We start from the raw sequence: 18,343 nt of genomic DNA on the forward strand, positions 1-18,343 counted from the left end.
TTTGCTTGTCTTTTGTCATACTATTCCATTCAGCACCTCTATATTGCCAACATGTTATCTACTAGTCTAGGACCCTAGATTATATGTTGGAACAGTGAAGGGTGGGCTCTACTGGACATCTAATCCTGATACGTCACACAGATGCAGGGGATTCTGAAAGCAGAAACCTGCCCCTGTTCGCAGACGTCACCACCGCCAGAGAGAGGTTGGATCAGGCGAGCCTCAGTTGACACCGACACATACTCAACAATCGATCATCGGCGGCGCAAGAGCGAGACATGCATGCAGAACTCGGCACAACATCGTAATAGAACGGGCAGCGAAACGTGGACAAGCCGCCGCACTGCGAAGGAGGAGGTCTGTTGTTGCAGCAGATCGGGGAATGTCCATCGTGCAGCCCTGAGGAGAAAATGAAGCGCAAGAGCGAGAGGAAACGAGCCGAGTCGAGGAAAAAACGCTGTGCAGCTCACAGCAGCTCGGAGGCGGCGCCAAACTCTGATGTTTACATTGAGATAACAGGTAAGGGGGCTCCGCAGTAGGCTATATGAACAGCGTCAACTTTGAGCCTAGTTGGCAGATATGTGCAAAAAAAACGTGCACAGCGATTTGCTCGTGCACATCGTTGCGTTTCAAATCACCAGGGTGCGTGATCGTGCGTGATGAAAGTCTCTGATTTTTTTTTAAGCTTTCCTTTTTTTTTGCTTTTGACCTTATATGGCGACACCGTCTGTCCCGTTCTCGTTAGTGCACTGCTTGCATAGATGCACCACCACACAGTGCACAACATATTTAATGTGAGCAAATCAGCTTTGCTTTAATAGCCTATTTAAATTAGAGGAAGAAATTGCACCAGAACTTATAGCGTTATCTGCACGTGAGTTAAATACTTGTGTATAGAGGTGGAGGAGTGTGTTGATGGCATGCAGCTCACTGTCAGGCTCGTCCAGAGTTCATTTTCCTATCTTTTGTATCGTTTTCCTGGATCTTCGCATCCCTGCGCAGCTACAATCTGGAAGAAGGAGGTCCGTCGAAGTAGAAATCGCGGGTTTGATTGGCTGAGGGATCGTCCTAGCAACCGCTTGGGCAACCTTCCCGGGGCCTATCAGGTGTCCGATGTGGAGAACTTTAAACTGGAGTGGGCGGGGTGGGAGCTGACTGACAGGCTCTTCCTCCAATCGTGTAGCGTCCCGCATCTCTCCCAGCCAATACCGGCCCTCGGAAGAGTGTAGCGGGGGAGCCAGGCGGGGTTCGTTTTTAGCAGAGTGCGCACTTGCACACGAAACTCTGTCCTTTGCGACTAGGAACTTTATTCCCTCGAAAAGCTAAATCTCGACGCTTTCTTATACGCTTTTTTAGTCATCGCTTGAACTTAGGCTATTTTTTTGTAACATTAACCCCCTTGCGCATCAATAGGGTTTATTTTTCACAGAATGCGAAAGTCCTCGTAAAGGAAAAATCTAACTCGCAAGTTTCTCTTCAAAACGTCATGTTCAGGACTGTGGGCAAGATGACCGCGGACGATGTTTCTTCCAAATGTATCGAGTTCATCAAGGGTGAGTTTCCTAGAAAGGCTAGTAGGCTGGTTGTGGACTAAGATGAGCCGATTTCGGGGGGGAAATGAGAGACATCTGAAGTTAAGTGTGCATGACAAAAGCAAGTGGCTAACTGTTTCTATATTTTGTCGCCCTACCCCCTCCCCTTCCCTTCCAACGTTCGTCCAGATCAACTGTATTTCGCCATACTGAAGCAAAAGATCAAGAGCACACCCGAGCGGCACTGTTTCAGCATAGATGATGAACTGTCATATGAGAAGTAAGTTATCAGTCTCAGCCGCCCACCCTCAGCAGTTTGAATACACATCTTGGTTTGCTGGTTATTGCATTGTTTCAGCCCTCTGCCCCCTTGCCATTGCACTGATTCCGAGTCCAATAAAAGACATTTGAACTGGGTCGATTTTACACTGAACTGACCACACCTTTTGTTTATCATTAATTAAAATAAAGGGAATCCAGCTTTGATGGCTGAGGTTACATATATTTAGATTTTTATTTTTAAAGCTATAAGCTACCATTAATCATTTTGTAACTCAAACTGCCTGTAACAATTGCTTTATAAGATGTACGATTTGGTGCACTACTTTAGATTCTAAACAAAATGATCTCTTTTAAACTATTGGCAGAAATCCAAATAATCCTTACAGCATAACAAAAAAATCAAAGGTAAATAAAAGTGAAAGCACCATGCCACAGCCAAAGTTTCAGTTTTCAGAGGCAGAGGACGTGTCAGTCTCAATGGGGCTGTTGTTAGATTGGCCTGGCTCAGGAGAGGACACGATCGACCTTTTCAGAGTCCATTCTGTGCCAGCTGTACAGAAAAAAATGACCTCTTGTCTTTGCAGCCTTTTTGTTCCATTCTGAATGACCCCCGCTTCGACATCAAATGCCTCCAAATATAGCCTCGTCTTTATTCTGTCAGCGTTTTTGCTGTTTCGGTCTAAGGTAGCTTATTCTATCACATGAAAGTTCCCCCAGAGACCGTAGCTGGCTGCATAAATAGCCGCTCTGACACACTCTTTTTCTAATATTATCTTTCTCTCCCTCCTCCTTTTCTCCCAGCTTCTACGCGGACTTTGGTCCCCTCAACCTGGCCATGTTTTATCGCTTCAGTTGCAAGCTGACAAAGAAGCTCAAGGTAAGGTCAACTGCTGCTCTTTAATTGCACTTCCTGGAAATGAGAATGGGAGGTTAAAAAAAAAAAAAGCAAGTCAATCATTATCTTATTATGCCCACAGTAGATGTGCTCAATTAAGTATGGCTATAGTTCTTTACAAGGAAATCCACCTTCCTGTTATCTCCAGGTATCTCTACTTTTGGTTCCTCCTTGTCAAGCAAGTTTGTCAGAAACTTGGACCTAATTCAGCAACTTGTACTCAAAGCATTATTTCATTTAAGAGTTAAACTCTTAATCCATGAGGAATTCAACTGTTTGTCTAGCTACTGTAGGTTACTGAACTGTCTGCATTAATCATTTGTTAACCTAAAAAAAACAAAACAAGGTATGACATCATGCCTGTTCCTATTGTTGATGCTGTCATTTTCTTTGCACAGTCCATAATACTCTCCAAGAAGAAGATCATATTTTATACCTGTGGAGATCAGAAGAAGCAAGCCAATGCCGCCTACCTGATTGGCTCATATGCAGTAAGTGGTGTGCACAAACGCATATGTTGCATATAGCTGGTTAAAGCTGGTCAACATGTAACATAAAATGCTCTTGCTGACTGGACATTTGAATTCAAAGGTTATGAATCTAAATATGATGCCAGAGGATGCCTACAGTCTGCTGGTGTCAAGGAATTCAGCATTTATTCCATTCAGGTAACCTTTCACTATTAATGCATATATTTCACATTCAACAATAGTTAAGTGCAGTAAGGGCTGGGTTAATATGTGGTTTCAGTATCAACATTGTCCTTTAAATGAGTCATTTATTTAGCATTATTTTGCTTTTATGAGGGAGATGGAATTAGGCACATCGTTATTTATGCTTGCCAGAGAATTGTTTGAAGGTGGCGTAAAGTTCCTTTTGTATTTTGTGCTGATAAAAACGGTCTGTCTATTGAATGTTTCAGAGATGCTTCATTTGGAACCTGCATGTACAATCTGAACATCCTGGACTGCCTTCGAGCTGTTCACAAGGTATGTCAATTTAAGATTTTTTTCTTTTCTTTTCTTGCTGTGTCATGCCTCTAATGAAATGAACTCCCATCTCAACCACCTTGCAGGCTCTGCAGTACGGCTGGCTGGACTTCTCCGACTTTGATGTGGAAGAATATGAGCACTACGAGAGGGCAGAGAATGGAGATTTTAACTGGATCATTCCAGGAAAGTTTCTTGCGTTCAGTGGGCCTCATCCAAAAAGCAAAATAGAGAATGGTAAATGGAATATGCAGGACGTTTATAATTAGGGTTGTGACGAAATATCGTGCCACGAAATCTCGCAATAGTAAAACACCTCTATATCTCTCATAGCGGTTCAAAAGTGTCTTGCGACATCACGTCGCGGAGTCTACGTCCATGTTTTTTTGCATCGCTGAGCTATTAAATGTTTGTATGGTTTGACCTAACAGTTTTTTTTCTCATTATTATTTGTGAGACTTGACTCTGACTGACTCTTATTAACCTGCGTTGAACCCGCTACAAAAGCTGTTCCTGCTTCTATCCATGGTTTCTGCTTGTTACTTAGAGATGCAGGACTTGCAGATAGAATAACACATGAGCCCAAAGTGTGTACAAATGTGGCGGGAGCAAAAAGGAATGCTCAAACTGCTTTGAGTAGAGAGGGTTAATCAGTGTTAAAATACTGTATCATATCGTTATTGTGAACCCAATAGCGTGTCTTGTGAGATGAGGTTATCCTCACACCCCTATTTATTAATCATTTTCTAAATACTGTCCGATCTAATTTTAGCACCGCCTAATGAGGTTATATATATCCCCCCCCCCCCCCCTCTCTCTCTCTCTTTCTCTATCATCAGGGTACCCTTTGCACGCTCCCGAGGCCTACATCCCATACTTCAGGAATCACAACATCACTTCTGTGGTCCGACTCAACAAGAAGATGTATGACGCTCGGCGCTTCACAGACTCCGGCTTTGAGCATCACGATCTGTTCTTTGTGGACGGGAGTACACCCACCGACTCCATCGTCAGGAAGTTCCTCAACATCTGTGAGAACGCAGAAGGAGCCATCGCTGTCCATTGCAAAGGTCAGAATCAGAAATACCTGCAATTTTACCAACGCACATTCACACTGCAAGAAATGTCCAAACGTTTTTTTTCTTCTTTCAGCTGGTCTGGGGAGAACCGGCACTCTGATTGGTTGCTATATGATGAAACATTACCAGCTCACTGCTGCAGAGGTCATTGCTTGGATACGGATATGCCGACCAGGGTCCGTTATTGGGCCTCAGCAGAACTTTGTGGAAGAGTAGGTGTTCAAGTTTTAAGTCCAGAAAATGACACATTTTAGTATGACTAATCAGGACGGTGTGGGTGAGGTTTGCCACATTAGCAATCAATGCCATAACTCTCATCACGTTTTAAATTCAAATTTAGGTTAGATTGGTCAACAGACATCTCATTTTCCCAAAGGAAAATGTTTGCCCTCTTCAAACCAGTCACAATATGCAAATTCTCTGGTCTTTAAATTATTTTTTATTTTTTATTGCAGACTTAGATGTAGATCTGCTGAACATTTTGAATAATAATTATGTTCTTTGTTTGGATAGAACAAAAAGAGTACATTTTCACATTTTGTATATCAGGAGGCAGAACAGTCTGTGGGCAGAAGGAGATGTCTTCCGGGAGAAGATACTAAATGAACAAGAGAATGGCAAGATGGCCGTTACCAGGATCCTGTCTGGGGTGGATGACATAACCATCAATGGGAGCAACAAGAACAGGGCTTCCAAGAAAGAAGAAATGGAATTGGTGAGTTTTGTAATGACACTTTCAGGTTACAGAATTTACTGCATACATGTTTTTGACAGTGCTTCCATATGCAGAATAACCAAACCACAAGGACTCACCACTTTGTAAAAGCCTTGCTGTTTTTTTATTATTATTATTTTTTCTAGTATAACGATGAAGAGGAGAGAAATGGCCTTACACAGGGTGATAAACTACGAGCCCTGAAGAGCAAGAGACAGGCCAGGTCTTCCTCAGGTTCGCTATCGTAAGTACCCAGGCAGCCCGCAAGTCCCATCATGCATCACACAGACGTGTTGTAGTACTGTAAAATGAGCGATGTCTCTCTTTGTCAGTCCCTCAGATCTTTTCACAGAAATAGTAGTGTTTTTTTTAAACCACAAATCATTTATGATTTGAAAAATGAGGATATCATAATGAGCAGGAAGTGACCTTGTAGGACTTTCTTTGTAACATGTGTCATTGTAATTTGATGAGCTTCATCTTTTGTTGCGTGTTTGAGGGTAGTCGTTTGTCCTCTTGTGTCAGGTTTAAGGCAAGGTTAACCTGTTAGGGCTGCTCTCCCCGGCCTATACTTTGGCAATTTCATCTTAATATCATCATTTATCTACAAGTTACGGAACCTCCCCCATATCCCTTTTAATATTTTAATAACTTGTTAACTTCTGTTTCTTTTGATGATATGACATCTCATGCAGATCAAGGGTTAATATAAGCCATCCCATTTTCATCCACAACAGGAGAGTGATGAGAATAAGTCAAGGATGGAGTGGGTCAAATATTAAGACGCAGATTGAGTGACCACAATTGTTTGGAGGTCTGGATTGGTTTTATGTGAAGCACAACCTTCCAGAAAGAGTTTTGTGTTGAAGGCTGGATTTAGAACTGCACAAAAGATGTGGTAGTTATACCCGTGTTTTGGCAAAAGCTAAAAAATAAGTCTTGGAGTTGAGGGTAAAAATGTACATACATACTTTTTAATAGGACAAGTTATGTCAGGCATGTCACAATTTCCTTGAACTAATCAGGCCAGACATTTTGGCAATAGTTGACTGCACAGCACAATAGATAATGTCAGTACAGCTTTAACATGCCACTAGCCAGCTATCTGTTCCCTATTGTAAATAAGGCCAACTTCATTTGTACCCTTGTAAATCTGGCTGTGGAAGGTTGGACGTGAGCATGGCTGAGGATGGTTGACTGGCCTCTGCCAACGTGAACGTACCCACATGGCTTTGGCTCTTGTTGTCCCATGTCAGGCAGGTGGTAGTGTTCTGCTGCAGCCTCATGGGTACGGGGTGGCCGATGTGTTGCCTGCCACTCAAAAGATAGCAGAAAAAGAGAGAGAGAGTGGGGGAGAGGAAAAACAGAGAGAGGATGTGAGGTTTTGTATGATGGAGGTAAGTGCATGTCACTTCATCCTCTTCCTGTAGAAATGGTTGCTATGCCGGTGAAAGGTGTGGCTGACTTGAAGTTGTTCTGTTTTTCTTTTGTTTTTTTTTCTTTTCTTTGGATGACTCTGCTGTGTGAAGTGGATATATGCACTTATTGGATGCAAAACATTTTACACGCCTTTTCATTATCTGCCTGTCATGGACACATTGAGCTATTCTGCATCAATATCCAGGCTTATCCGTGATAACCTCTCGAGTTACAGTAAAAGCTCTCAGGCTGAGCCCACTGTGCTTGTTAATAAGAGCCCCGACTATTCAACTAATACAGGTTTTAAGTTAGATCTGGATTAGTTGAATTAAATGTTTAAGTGCTTGGCTTTCTCTGCTGACTTGGCACCTAAGAAACCCCTGTTTAGTAAGGGAAGCTCGGTCCTCGTTCTGATCTGCAGAAGGTACTTTATTGTTTGGTTAAGTATGCTAACTTGCCTGCTCAGGCCTGTAAGCTGTAGATGTGTTTGTCAATTTTCAAGTTTGAGTAGTTAATGTTAGAATGAGCTTTGCCCGCGGTGTCTTTAGGAGTATAATTAGCAGCTTTTATATGAAGAGCATTGTAGGGACAGTACATTTCTCCAGATCCTAACTCTAATACCAAGGATTATAAAACATTATATGTAAGCTTCTGGGTGAGGTAGTGGGATGAAAGGGTGTTTTTTATCCATTCTCAGGAGGGAGTTGAGGCAGAAGGGAGATTTGCTTGCACTTCAGGCCGTATGCCTTGTCGGTGTATGCGTTGTTTTGCTACTTCCAGCTTAACTTCACCATCTGGCTCCACTGTTTGTTTTATTGCGAAACACTGAAGTGCATTTTGAATTCCAGGGACGATTAGAACGACGATTAAATGAAAACCTTACTTGATCCTTTCTGCCTTTCCATGCATGGCAACAGGCATGAAACCCTTGGACATGCATGCATGGACATGCCTCTATGTTTGATCTGTGTTTGTGTCTAACATGTAATTAATGTTGGGCCAGGTTCATTGTCAATTGCCTGTTGTTCTTCCATTGCTTTTGAGACTGGATCAGTGCACACTGGCCATCTGAGCTTTGTATACTCCTTAAGGTTTTTTTTTTCTCTGCCAGGTTGACTTAAAATGGTTAGTTTTTGTTAATCAATATCCCACAACGGATGCTTTAATTAATATTTGTGTTTTTGACCAAAGTATTAGAGCTCGACCCACACTGGCAGGTTTGGTATCAACCACCATTTGCTCATCAGAAATTGAGCTACCCAAGTATGTTTGGCCAGGAATTGCAGTAGATACAAATACAAGTACATACATGTTTTTAAAGGCTGCATTCATTTTTAGTTAGTTTTGACCCTTTGTTGTTTTAAGATATTATACTTTATTAGGTTATTCAAAATGATTTAAATTCAAGGAATGTATCCACTTGTATCTAATGTATTCGCCATTAAAGGTAAAGTGACCTGCCACACTGTCATAACCTTTAAGAAAAATGGAATATGAGCAGCAGTACGTTTTTTTAACTCTTGAATATCTATCTTGAAAATTCCCCTTGGACAGTTTTTACGTAAAAAGCAAAGCACAAAAACTTGTTGAGTGGCTCTGTTGGATGCAAGGCTCTATGAAAGGTGTCTCATCTGATCCAGTCCCAGTGGAAAGGCATAACATCAGAGGCTTTTTGTGTCCTGCCTGGACGTCTCTTGTCTCTCCTTCCTTTTTCCCCCCCTTTCTTTTTTTTCCGTTTGCCCTTGTTGTTGGATTTGTCCTCCTTTCAGATGGCTGGTAGCCATGCTGCTCTCCTCCCTGTGTAGCCTTGCCCTGTGGTGGATTGTGTATGGCTTCCCTTCTTCCATCCTGCATTTCTGTATAGACGGGTTAGGATTTCAATGAGTTCTGCTGCCCGTCTGCCCCCCAAAAAACCTGTCCTGCCCCCCCTTCTGGAGCTCTAACTGAGAAAGCTGTAAGTGAGCCCCAGTCTCTTCTATTTTTAAATTCCCAACCCAAATCAAAAATTTGTTCAAAATCATCCTCTTGTTACTTTGTTTCTGCAAGCACAGTAAACTTAAAGCTAAAGTGCAGAGACAGTTTTTCTTTCTTTTCTTGTTATTTAAAGGAAAACTTCAGAGGCTCCTGCCTTGTCCATGTCACCTGTTTTTTGTACTCAATGATTTTGTCCATATGTGCCCATCCTCCTGTCATCTAAAACATCATGCTTTGCTGGTTATTGTTTGTTGCAGTGCTAACTGTTAAAATCCAACCCCCACGAGACTATTAAGCCTTGTTGATAAAATTGGCAATAAGGCAAATCAAGTCCCTTCCAAGCTTAGTTCCCCCTCCTGGATTTCTTTTGGTAATTATTTGGCTTTACTAATCCTACCTGGCTGGCTGCTGAAGCTGCAATATTATTATATTCGTTACACAAGCCCAATGCTGTTTTCATTTTGAAAATATTTCTCACCCATCTCCTCATATAGTCCTTTTCCTCTCTGCCGTCCACTCTGCCCTTTTCACCTTCCTCTCAAATCCTTCAAGATATAAAGTTTAATCAGGTTTTTATTTTAACTGCCATCTTACTTGTGTTTTTCACAGACAGGAAGAGAATAAGATTCACACTAGGTCGTCTTCATCGCAGTCCCTAAGGTAAGGTTTGTAGTCTGCGCACAACATGTGTACCCAAATTCTAACAGAAGACATGACTCGGGCTAATAAACAGCACCGTTCCCCTCTGCAGCACGGTCATCCTGCAAGCCAGTGTTCAGGGCTGTAAGGCCAGTGTGGGCCCCTTGGCCCTGTCTGACCACTCAGACAGCAGGAAGAGGACCAGAACCTCACTGCCAGCCAAAGGAGTGAGAGGAAGGTGAGTGGCTGGATTAGACACGGGGCACTCCTTTACTCAGTGATGGCCCCGCATCAGATCATTTGGGGGAGAGCAGCAAAATAAATATGGGAGGCATTTTAAAACTTATTCTATGTCTATTTGACCTAATAAAATTTAGGAAAATACATCTAAACGTGTAAGCTGCATGTTTAAATTTAGAGTTAATACTAAGTAATTATAAAATGGATTATTTCAGTATCAACAAGATTATCTAACATGCAGCATTCACTATTTTAAAATATATAACTATTAGAAGTGGGTTAGAAATGTATTTTGACAAGATGATGTTACCTCTAGGTCCACTTACTTTGAAATGTTTGCTATTTGGAACTTTGTTCATGTTATGACAATTATGTAAAGTAATCAGTGTTACTGTTCATCGACTGAATCAACTTCATTTGCTGATGAGGCCTGTGGGACAAACAAGTAATTAAGCTGACCCTGAGTTAGGATGATTTGATTTTTGTAAAATGAACAGAATTGTATACCAATTATCAAGCCCTCAATGTAGCCCCCTTCCTTTTTAATAGTGCACATTTTTCATTAATTTTTATTATCCAGGACTGTGCGGTGTTGATGGCAGGAACACATTTGAATTCTGTTTTGATTTTGTTTGTTTTTTTGAAACCTTTTGAAAATTAACCAAGAAGCTATAGCCACTCATGGATCCTTGTGGAGTTAATTAACAGCTTCCTTTCTCCCTGCCAGCTCCCTGTGCCATACCAGACTGGTCAGGTCCCTAGGAAACTTGCATGTAGTGGCTGGCGACAGGGACCCAATGTGTTGTGAGCCATGTGGCAGCCATAGAGACACAGCCAGTGCCACGGCCAACACAGGCGCTCTCATCAACTTAAACATGGCACAGGTCCACCTCCAGGCAAGCCTCCCCTCAGAACTGCCTTGAACCACATTTATACACAAACAGAAACTCACTTTTTCCTTATCAGGTCTTCTCTTTGCTGTTCAAACAAGAAAAGCCATACTCAAATGGTTTTTCTCCTGTGTTTTGGCAGCCATAGGATGATCATATCTCTATTGAAGATAACTTCATTGGTTTGTGTGTAAATCCAGTCAAAATCCAGTGGCTCAGCAACTCTCACTTTCTCTAACGCGCCCCACACACATCCTGCGTCTACCTCTGGAGCGCGTCGCCTTACCTTACTGCTGCCTCTCTCGGACTTTTCTCGGACACACATGCAACGTCTCAGCAGCTGCTGCTGCAGCGCTGCTTCTAAAAGCCCTATCTTTCTACATAGAGTTTTCATAGATAATTCCCATTAAAAATGAAGTTATTTCATGTCATCTATGATGCATATGATTTATATTGAGTCTGGACAGTAATCCGTGCGCCCCATTGCCATTTTTTTTCTCTTTTTTTTGCCATATTTTCGCTTGTTGGAAGTTTTATTTTGAAGGGGACACACCAGGAAATGGTGAAATTACAGCGAAAGCTGCCAGTATGAAGTCAATATGACTCTCAACAGAGTATTTCAAAAATCACTTTACTGATTTATACGGGAGAGAGAGAGGGGGGTGTGGTCGGGGAAGAAGAAGGCCGTAGACACAGATAGAGCAACGGAAAACTGTTGCGCTCATCATGATCTTTTTTATTTCTTCACTATATTGGATCTCTATATGTGTCATTTATCCAAAAATGAAATGCCAGAACTAATTGAAAATTAGGTTTTAAATCCCTCGGATTTTGATTGCACAATTAAATCGTGAAATAAAGGGATTATTCGCGTATACGACTGAGGGATGTTTTATTTTGAAATAAACACACCGGGTAAACGTGTAACTAGAGTGAATGCTGCTGGTATGACTGTCAACAGAGTATTTCTCTATCAGTTAAAGCACAGAGACGCGAGAGAGACGCGCTGCTCTCAGAAAAAAATAGGCGAGCCTCCTGAGGTGAAGGGGAGCGGCGCTGCAGACGTGCCTCCGACGCGCCTCAGCAGTGCGTCTGAGGTTGGATGTGTGCTCGCTCTACGTTGATTTCACAGTCTGTGACCAAAAGTCAGACGCAGACGCGAGGTAGACGCGCAGTAGAGGTAGGATGTGTATGGGGCGCGTAATGCTCAAGACAGTGGTTGTCATAATCACTTTCAGTACTAGGCTGGGATGCATCAATAAGGTTAACATGTTAAAACTAAATTAAATTTTTGTTTATGTCAAAATTCAATTTGCAACTCAATTTTGACCATTTTTATTTTTTGAGAAATGAAAAGAAAAACAAAAACTGGTCCCATTAACTAAAATGCTAAACTGATTTGATCAATATTTGTTTAAAATATTCTTAAAGAGACTTTACCTTTCAAACTAAATCATGGAATCATTAATTTGCTAATTAATTCGGAGTAGTTTGCAAGCATAAATCCTAACATGACATCAAATACAGAAAAAAATATAAAGCTGAATTTTAACAGTTTTAATATTTAATTCTGTTTTTAAGCTTATTTGTTTTTAATTAATCAGTCTTGGCTTCATTCTTGCAATGTTAACATGTGAATCAAGTTAATGTTTAGATAGATAATTAACTGAACTGGTTATCTGTAATTATAAATCAAACCATGATGATGCAACCCAGCCCCAGTTCTGCTTCACTCAGATGTTGTACTAACATTATACAATAGCCAGACTTAGTCCAGGACTAATATTGAGTAAATCCGACCCTGCACCACTATCATGTCGCCAAATGAAACTCTGCCTCGGTCTCGCTGCTACCTTTTCTAAATAACTTTCCATGCATGTTCTCTGAGAACAGGGGCTTTCGGACTATGACTGGCTATAGCTTCTGCCTCTGACCTGTTATTCGCACTCTGTGGCTATGTCCATGCTTCCTTTACTGGTGCTTATCTGTAACGTGTATATCTCCTTTCTCCTTCCTTCCTCTTTATAATTTCCTACATGCAACAGACGCACCGTCTCCAAAGGACGTAAAGCTCGCAGCTCTTTGCAATCACTTCGATATTCCAGACTATGGTATCTATCTCCTCTCTCCACCTTCTGTGATACATTTACTGTATTTTAAATGGTATTAATCTTACAGGCATGTGCTTAAACACTATTTTTATGAATATAACATTTTGACCCTTCAACTATAATGGTAAATCAATGAAATATGTCCTTATGTTAATCATTGACTTTGTGTCTGTTTTGTTTAGTCACTCCATACCCAAAGCTAGAGCTCCTCTACTTCGGTGAGCCTGTGGATCGGGAAATTCGACATGAAATCCAACTTGTATACAGCTGTACTACTCTTTCAATAGATTTTTAAGTTGGGAAAAGGGTTTGAACAGTTTAACCAATGTGATGTAACATGTGAATCATGTATAGATTGATTACATGATACTTTACCCGGAAGGCACTTTGTTTTTTTATATTTTTAACAAATCATGAAACAGTTTTAATCATTGGCTGGTTGTATCTCACTTATCAAAGCATGCAGTAGCAAAAAATAAGATTCAACCCTAACTGTCACTGGCATTTCAATGTGTGAATTCAAGGCATTTCCTCCAAAAGGAGCACTCTCATACTCTGGTCAATAAGATTCTCATTCAAGTTTGAAAATGGATTTGGAATTTTAAAAAGAAACTGCTCTCGACCTCAATGGCACAAGGTAGCATTTGCCTCCGATGTAGTTGAAACATGAAGTCTCTATAGGCAACAAATCAATCACAAGTTACAGTACTGTGCACATCTGTAACTCTTCAATATCTGGTTTGTGTTTGTCATTTACTTGTGAATTTTTCAGCTACTGTATCAAGACTGTAAATATGTCAACATTTTATATACTCAGTTTGTATTTTTTAAATATTTTGTACTATGTTAAAATCATGCTTTGATATTAGTCATTGTCCTAATGGGGCCTTGTCTAACTCATGTTCATAATTCACTTGCTTGAAGCACAGAATCAAATTTTTAAATAAAATGTACTCCTTAAGTCTCTGGCTTTTAGTCCTTCCACCATATGCTTTATGTACCCGATGCATATAACAATAAAGCACCTTTTGTTGTGGCATATTTGGCTTTATACACACTTTCTCACTTGCTGTGGTGTTTGAAGAACTTACCCATGCCATTCATTTAATCCAAACTCACTATCCTGTTAAGCCCAGTTGAGTACAGTAAAAAACCTCACATTTCCAATGTGTGTTCAAATCCCAGTGTTGTGTAAAACTAATACACTTCAAGGTTATTTTTTTTATTATTTGTGAATCTAATGCTGAACAGTGCATTCAAGTACAATAAAACCCTAACCTTAAGAACAGCAGAAACATGAATGTTTTTTAAGCAAGTGCAACCAATATTCCCCACAGGAAAACCAACGAGTGAATTCAGTTAATTTCCTGCTGATAATGCTGGGAAGTCTTCTGGGTCATCTGGGTTCGGAGCTAGATAATCCTGAAACACAAATGAAATGATAAGGTTATCCAAAACTCACAATATGTTTATTTGTTGTTTTCTGATGACTCCTATTTAAGAAAAAACAAATTGCTATATGTATGCTAAATGCAAGTCAATATCCATCAATAACTTGTGGATTTTTAATTTAAAAAGTATGTCCTGTTATTTAAACCATTTACTTAAAATAAATAAACATTCCATTGTAGTAACCTACATTTTGCATTTCTATAACATACCTTCTCGTATATGGGTTTGGCCCTCTCTTGGCGATTAGTCATCGCACCACGTGCTCCCCTTCCCCGACCACCACGACTCGGGCGTCCAAGACTCCCGAAATTGATATCCAGGAGGGAGGTGATGTCATTGACAGACCTACGGAGAAAGTGGCTCTCATCCTCCATGTCCTCTACGGTCTCCTTAGGGTTCTATAGATAGGACGCAAAACATCTCCATCTAACTTCTAGCAACGCTTTGAAAAAGTCTTAACTGACTTTTTTTAGTCAAGATTTAGTGCCCATAACACAGACAACCCTCAGCTTGATTCACCCTTTGACTAGTTTACACATTTCCAAAAAACTATGCTACAGTTAAACATCACTACAAGAAGAGGTTGATAAAAATAAAATAAAAAATTGCATAAATTGTCTACCAGCAATTTTTTCATGCCAAACCATGACTCCTCCACCATCTTAGGGGGCTCCTTGTTTTCTCAGGAACAAACTCCATAATGTGCTTTACATTCTTACCTCCACGTGCTTTGACTGGTGAATGACTTTGGCTTTGGAGGGAATCTTGTCCTCGCCTTTTCGAATATTGAATTCGGCCTTGGGACGACTGATCTCCTGCATGGCCTTCCACTCATCCAAGGTCATCTCCATGGCAACCTGGACCACCATTTCTCCATCTACTTCCATCGCTCTATCAAAATTGGGGACAAAATTCAGTCAGTGTACCTTATTTAGGGTTGTGTGTAAATGGATCTCTACAACATGAACATACGCAAAAAATCCACAAAACTATTTACATACATAAAATCAAGACAGCAGCTATGTTAGTATTTTTCAAAAACAAACAGAAATCTGCTTTTGAAAGTGAAATTTGTATGCATTTTATTTTGGATCAGATTATTCAACTTGTTGCGCTGTGCTTAACAATCAAAGCAAAATATGAAGAGCTAGCCAGAAGATACAATTTGAAAGATCATGTACAAAAGCAAAAAGATTAATCAAAATACTCTGCCATAGAACGTTGGTCAAACTAGCGGTTACTTTAAAAAGGGGATGAAAAAAAAACAGCATTTGTAGAAACTAATTAATCTTATCATTATGCACGTTTGGACCAGTCAACTGTAAGTTGTGACATGGCACTGGTGTCATTTAAAAAATAAATAAGATGTTTTTGTGCATCACAAACCGAGGTTGATTCTCTTCTTCCTCAGGTGTTTTGGGCTCCTCTGATTTGACCGGAACATCGGATGTCACCTCCATGAAGTCACTTCAGAGAAAATGGACATGGAAAAACAGAAGATTGTCTCTACTGTGCCAATGTGTGGTAGTTGTGATTCCCATGTTAATTAAAGTTCACTTACCCTTCAGCACTGCCCCAGTTCCAGGGTCCTCTGCCTCCTCTCTTTTCCTGGGGAGAGATCCCTCTGCAATGAATGGTAGAAAAGTTCTCATTACACGCCATTATGAGAGAACTATGTGGATATACTACATGAACTAAAAGGACTTACGATCCACTGTGTCGATCATACTCCCTCTTGCCCCTCAGGTTAAAGTTGTCAGAGTTCCTTGTGTATCCTCCTCCTCCTCCTCCTCCTCCTCCTCCTCCTCCTCCTCCTCCTCCTCCTCCACCACCACCTCCTCCTCCTCCTCCTCCTCTCATTCCCCCTCTGTCCCTAAAGTCAGAGTCTGCATTATAGGACAGCCTGGCAGAGAATCAGATTAAAACAGTAATTTCAGACAGATTATTAACAATTTATTTCAAGTCTTTTTTTAAAGACATAACATTACATACAATAATTAGTAATTCAATCATGCTATGCATTTGTGACGTAATTTGGACACGTCTGAACAGTTAACAGAGCATGTGCAGTGCACAAATGCTGAATTTTGGCCTCAGGTTGTCTGAGAACACATACTTAGGGATTGAATACTCCTGTGGGCGCTCCTCTTGGTTGGCCCTCCTCTCCCTGAAGGCAACCTTCTTAGGACCTCTCTGGGCCTCCACTCTGCCATCTCCACTCTCCATCACCTGTCCAGAACGTGGCTGCTGCAGCTTATGGACTGAAGACAGGAGTGAGGTGGGGAAGATATTCAATTGTGTTTGGTCAAATAAATCACCCAAACCTTCCCTTGTCATACCACCTAACTATAAAGCCTATTATTTCAGTCTCCACACACACCATGTAAAAACATCTCCAAATGACACTTCCTCAACCCTCCATCCCACAAAAAGAAAGAATGGGTTTGAATCATAAATGAACAAAAGTCACATTTAAAAAAATATATAGTCTGCAGTGTGCCCTTTTTGTGGTGTGAATATCTTTCGTTTATCAAACTGAATATTTCTGAAGTCAAAGGGTTTGGATTTAAATACACTTTTGAATGAATATTTCTGAAGTCAAAGGGTTTGGATTTAAATACACTTTTGAATGAATAGTGAAGGAAACTAACCCTGGCGCATGCATGTGTTGGCCTTGCACAATCAGCAGCTAACAAAGCCCGAGGAACCTAGCAACTCTTGGCTCAACTATCCTTTGGTTTTGGAGAGTGTAAGACAATGCAGCCAAGGGGCTAGCTTACCATGTGCAGGGTCTTGACCTTCCGACATGACAGGAATGCGTCTGTTCTTCTGGGATTCCCTCTGACCAGATTTTTTCGACTTGCTTTTCTTCTCTTCAACTTCTTTCTTCTTCTTCTCATGTTCCGTTTCCACTTTGCTGATCAAGTCGAACGGGTCAGCTTCATCGTCATCCAAAAGATCCCCGAAACGGTTCGCCACAACGCAGCCGTAGGCGTCCGGCAGCATTTTCGCCTGTGTTTAAGAAAAAAATATGCAAAGTTCAGAGTCTGAACCCCTTGCTCAATAGGAACAAATTTCTTCAAAAATCATCAACCGAAAAGCGCTGCAGACGGTTCTTTGCTTCCCCGGTGAAGTCAGTTTGGCGACAATTTTAAATTGTTTGCACGTGTGGAAACAGTTTACGCCACGCCCATGTGCTCATCAATAGGCTATTCAGCAATCAATGTTCATTGCGTTGATTTAACTCAAGTAACCTACTTTGCAAATGTTGCTGGATGTTTCTCTGTTTTGGAGTCATAATTCACAATGGCAAATTTCAAGCCATAGTTTCTTGTAGCCGAAACCCTAAATGATAAACGGTTAGAAAAACTCCAGCCTACTGAATGCTTCCAAGAAGTGAGGGGTAGCTAATGTTAGTTAGGCTAGGCAAATGTATATTTAAATACAACGGCTGGGTAACGAACATGGACATATGGTAACGAATCGTATGGGTTTTTAAATATAATTGTAGGTAAGGATAAGATAATAATCCATATTGATATTTTAAGCGTTGGATATAATACAAATTTGGTATGGATATTTTTTTGCAATAGGGGCTGGCTAAAGTTTTGGGTAGGCTAATTATAACAAGCATTATTTTCAAAGCAATAACGGATAACAACACAGTTAACTTTAGCTAAAGATACTGCAACCAAAACTGCTAGTGGTGTAGGTGTAATACTTACATTAGCCTACCTATGTAGCCTATTTGATATTAGGCTATGCGAGCTTGCTTATTAGCCTACAACTAGCGATGCTAGCTACCATCGTTTAGTAGGCAAAGTTAAGGGTTGGCAAAATTAGATAGGCCTATAGGCTATGTAAAATATCACGGGTCTTAAACCCAGACTTCGAATAAACCAATTGTTAATCCAACGAGTAATCTAAAACATTTTATGTTTATCTTTTCCTTGACTTGCATATGCTGGGTGTCTAGTAGCAGCACGTGGACCATGTGTGAAGCCAAACCTCAGGTCAGGTGTGCAATGTAACCTGCTCAGGTAAAACAACTTGCTTCTGTGAAAGAAAATAAGAAGATAAAACACTCTTTAAAAAAAAAGATTATTCCATCTTACTTACTAACTAG

General features: G+C 40.7%; 2 protein-coding genes across 4 annotated transcripts; one reads left to right on the plus strand and one right to left on the minus strand.

The window, feature by feature from the left end:
• The first annotated feature begins 215 nt into the window (after window positions 1-215).
• On the plus strand, window positions 216-13,784 carry cdc14b (cell division cycle 14B). Of its 3 annotated transcripts, none has more exons than XM_080039562.1 (15): window positions 216-519; window positions 1,722-1,812; window positions 2,616-2,691; window positions 3,108-3,200; window positions 3,301-3,377; window positions 3,632-3,698; window positions 3,785-3,935; window positions 4,538-4,768; window positions 4,851-4,989; window positions 5,327-5,492; window positions 5,639-5,736; window positions 9,495-9,545; window positions 9,637-9,762; window positions 10,492-10,660; window positions 12,948-13,784. In XM_080039562.1, the coding sequence occupies exons 1-15, from the start codon at window positions 411-413 to the stop codon at window positions 12,966-12,968; spliced, it is 1,665 nt and encodes a 554-aa protein (XP_079895688.1). In that variant the 5' UTR covers window positions 216-410; the 3' UTR covers window positions 12,969-13,784. The 3 variants fall into 3 exon arrangements, with proteins under 3 accessions (XP_079895688.1, XP_079895690.1, XP_079895689.1); XM_080039563.1 differs by lacking the exon at window positions 216-519 and adding an exon at window positions 1,283-1,553; XM_080039564.1 differs by lacking the exon at window positions 10,492-10,660.
• A 340-nt stretch (window positions 13,785-14,124) lies between these two features.
• Window positions 14,125-17,226, minus strand: LOC307256402 (intracellular hyaluronan-binding protein 4.S-like; the record flags this gene model as incomplete). Its single annotated transcript, XM_080035335.1, is given in 9 exon segments — window positions 14,125-14,187; window positions 14,427-14,615; window positions 14,937-15,108; window positions 15,600-15,604; window positions 15,606-15,684; window positions 15,779-15,841; window positions 15,926-16,044; window positions 16,330-16,478; window positions 16,998-17,226. Coding segments are annotated over 9 exon segments (1,065 nt in total). The 5' UTR covers window positions 17,224-17,226.
• Between the last annotated feature and the right edge of the window lie 1,117 nt (window positions 17,227-18,343).

The sequence above is a fragment of the Ammodytes marinus genome (genome assembly GCF_949987685.1).
Source record: "Ammodytes marinus genome assembly, chromosome: 2".
NCBI lineage: Eukaryota > Metazoa > Chordata > Actinopteri > Uranoscopiformes > Ammodytidae > Ammodytes > Ammodytes marinus.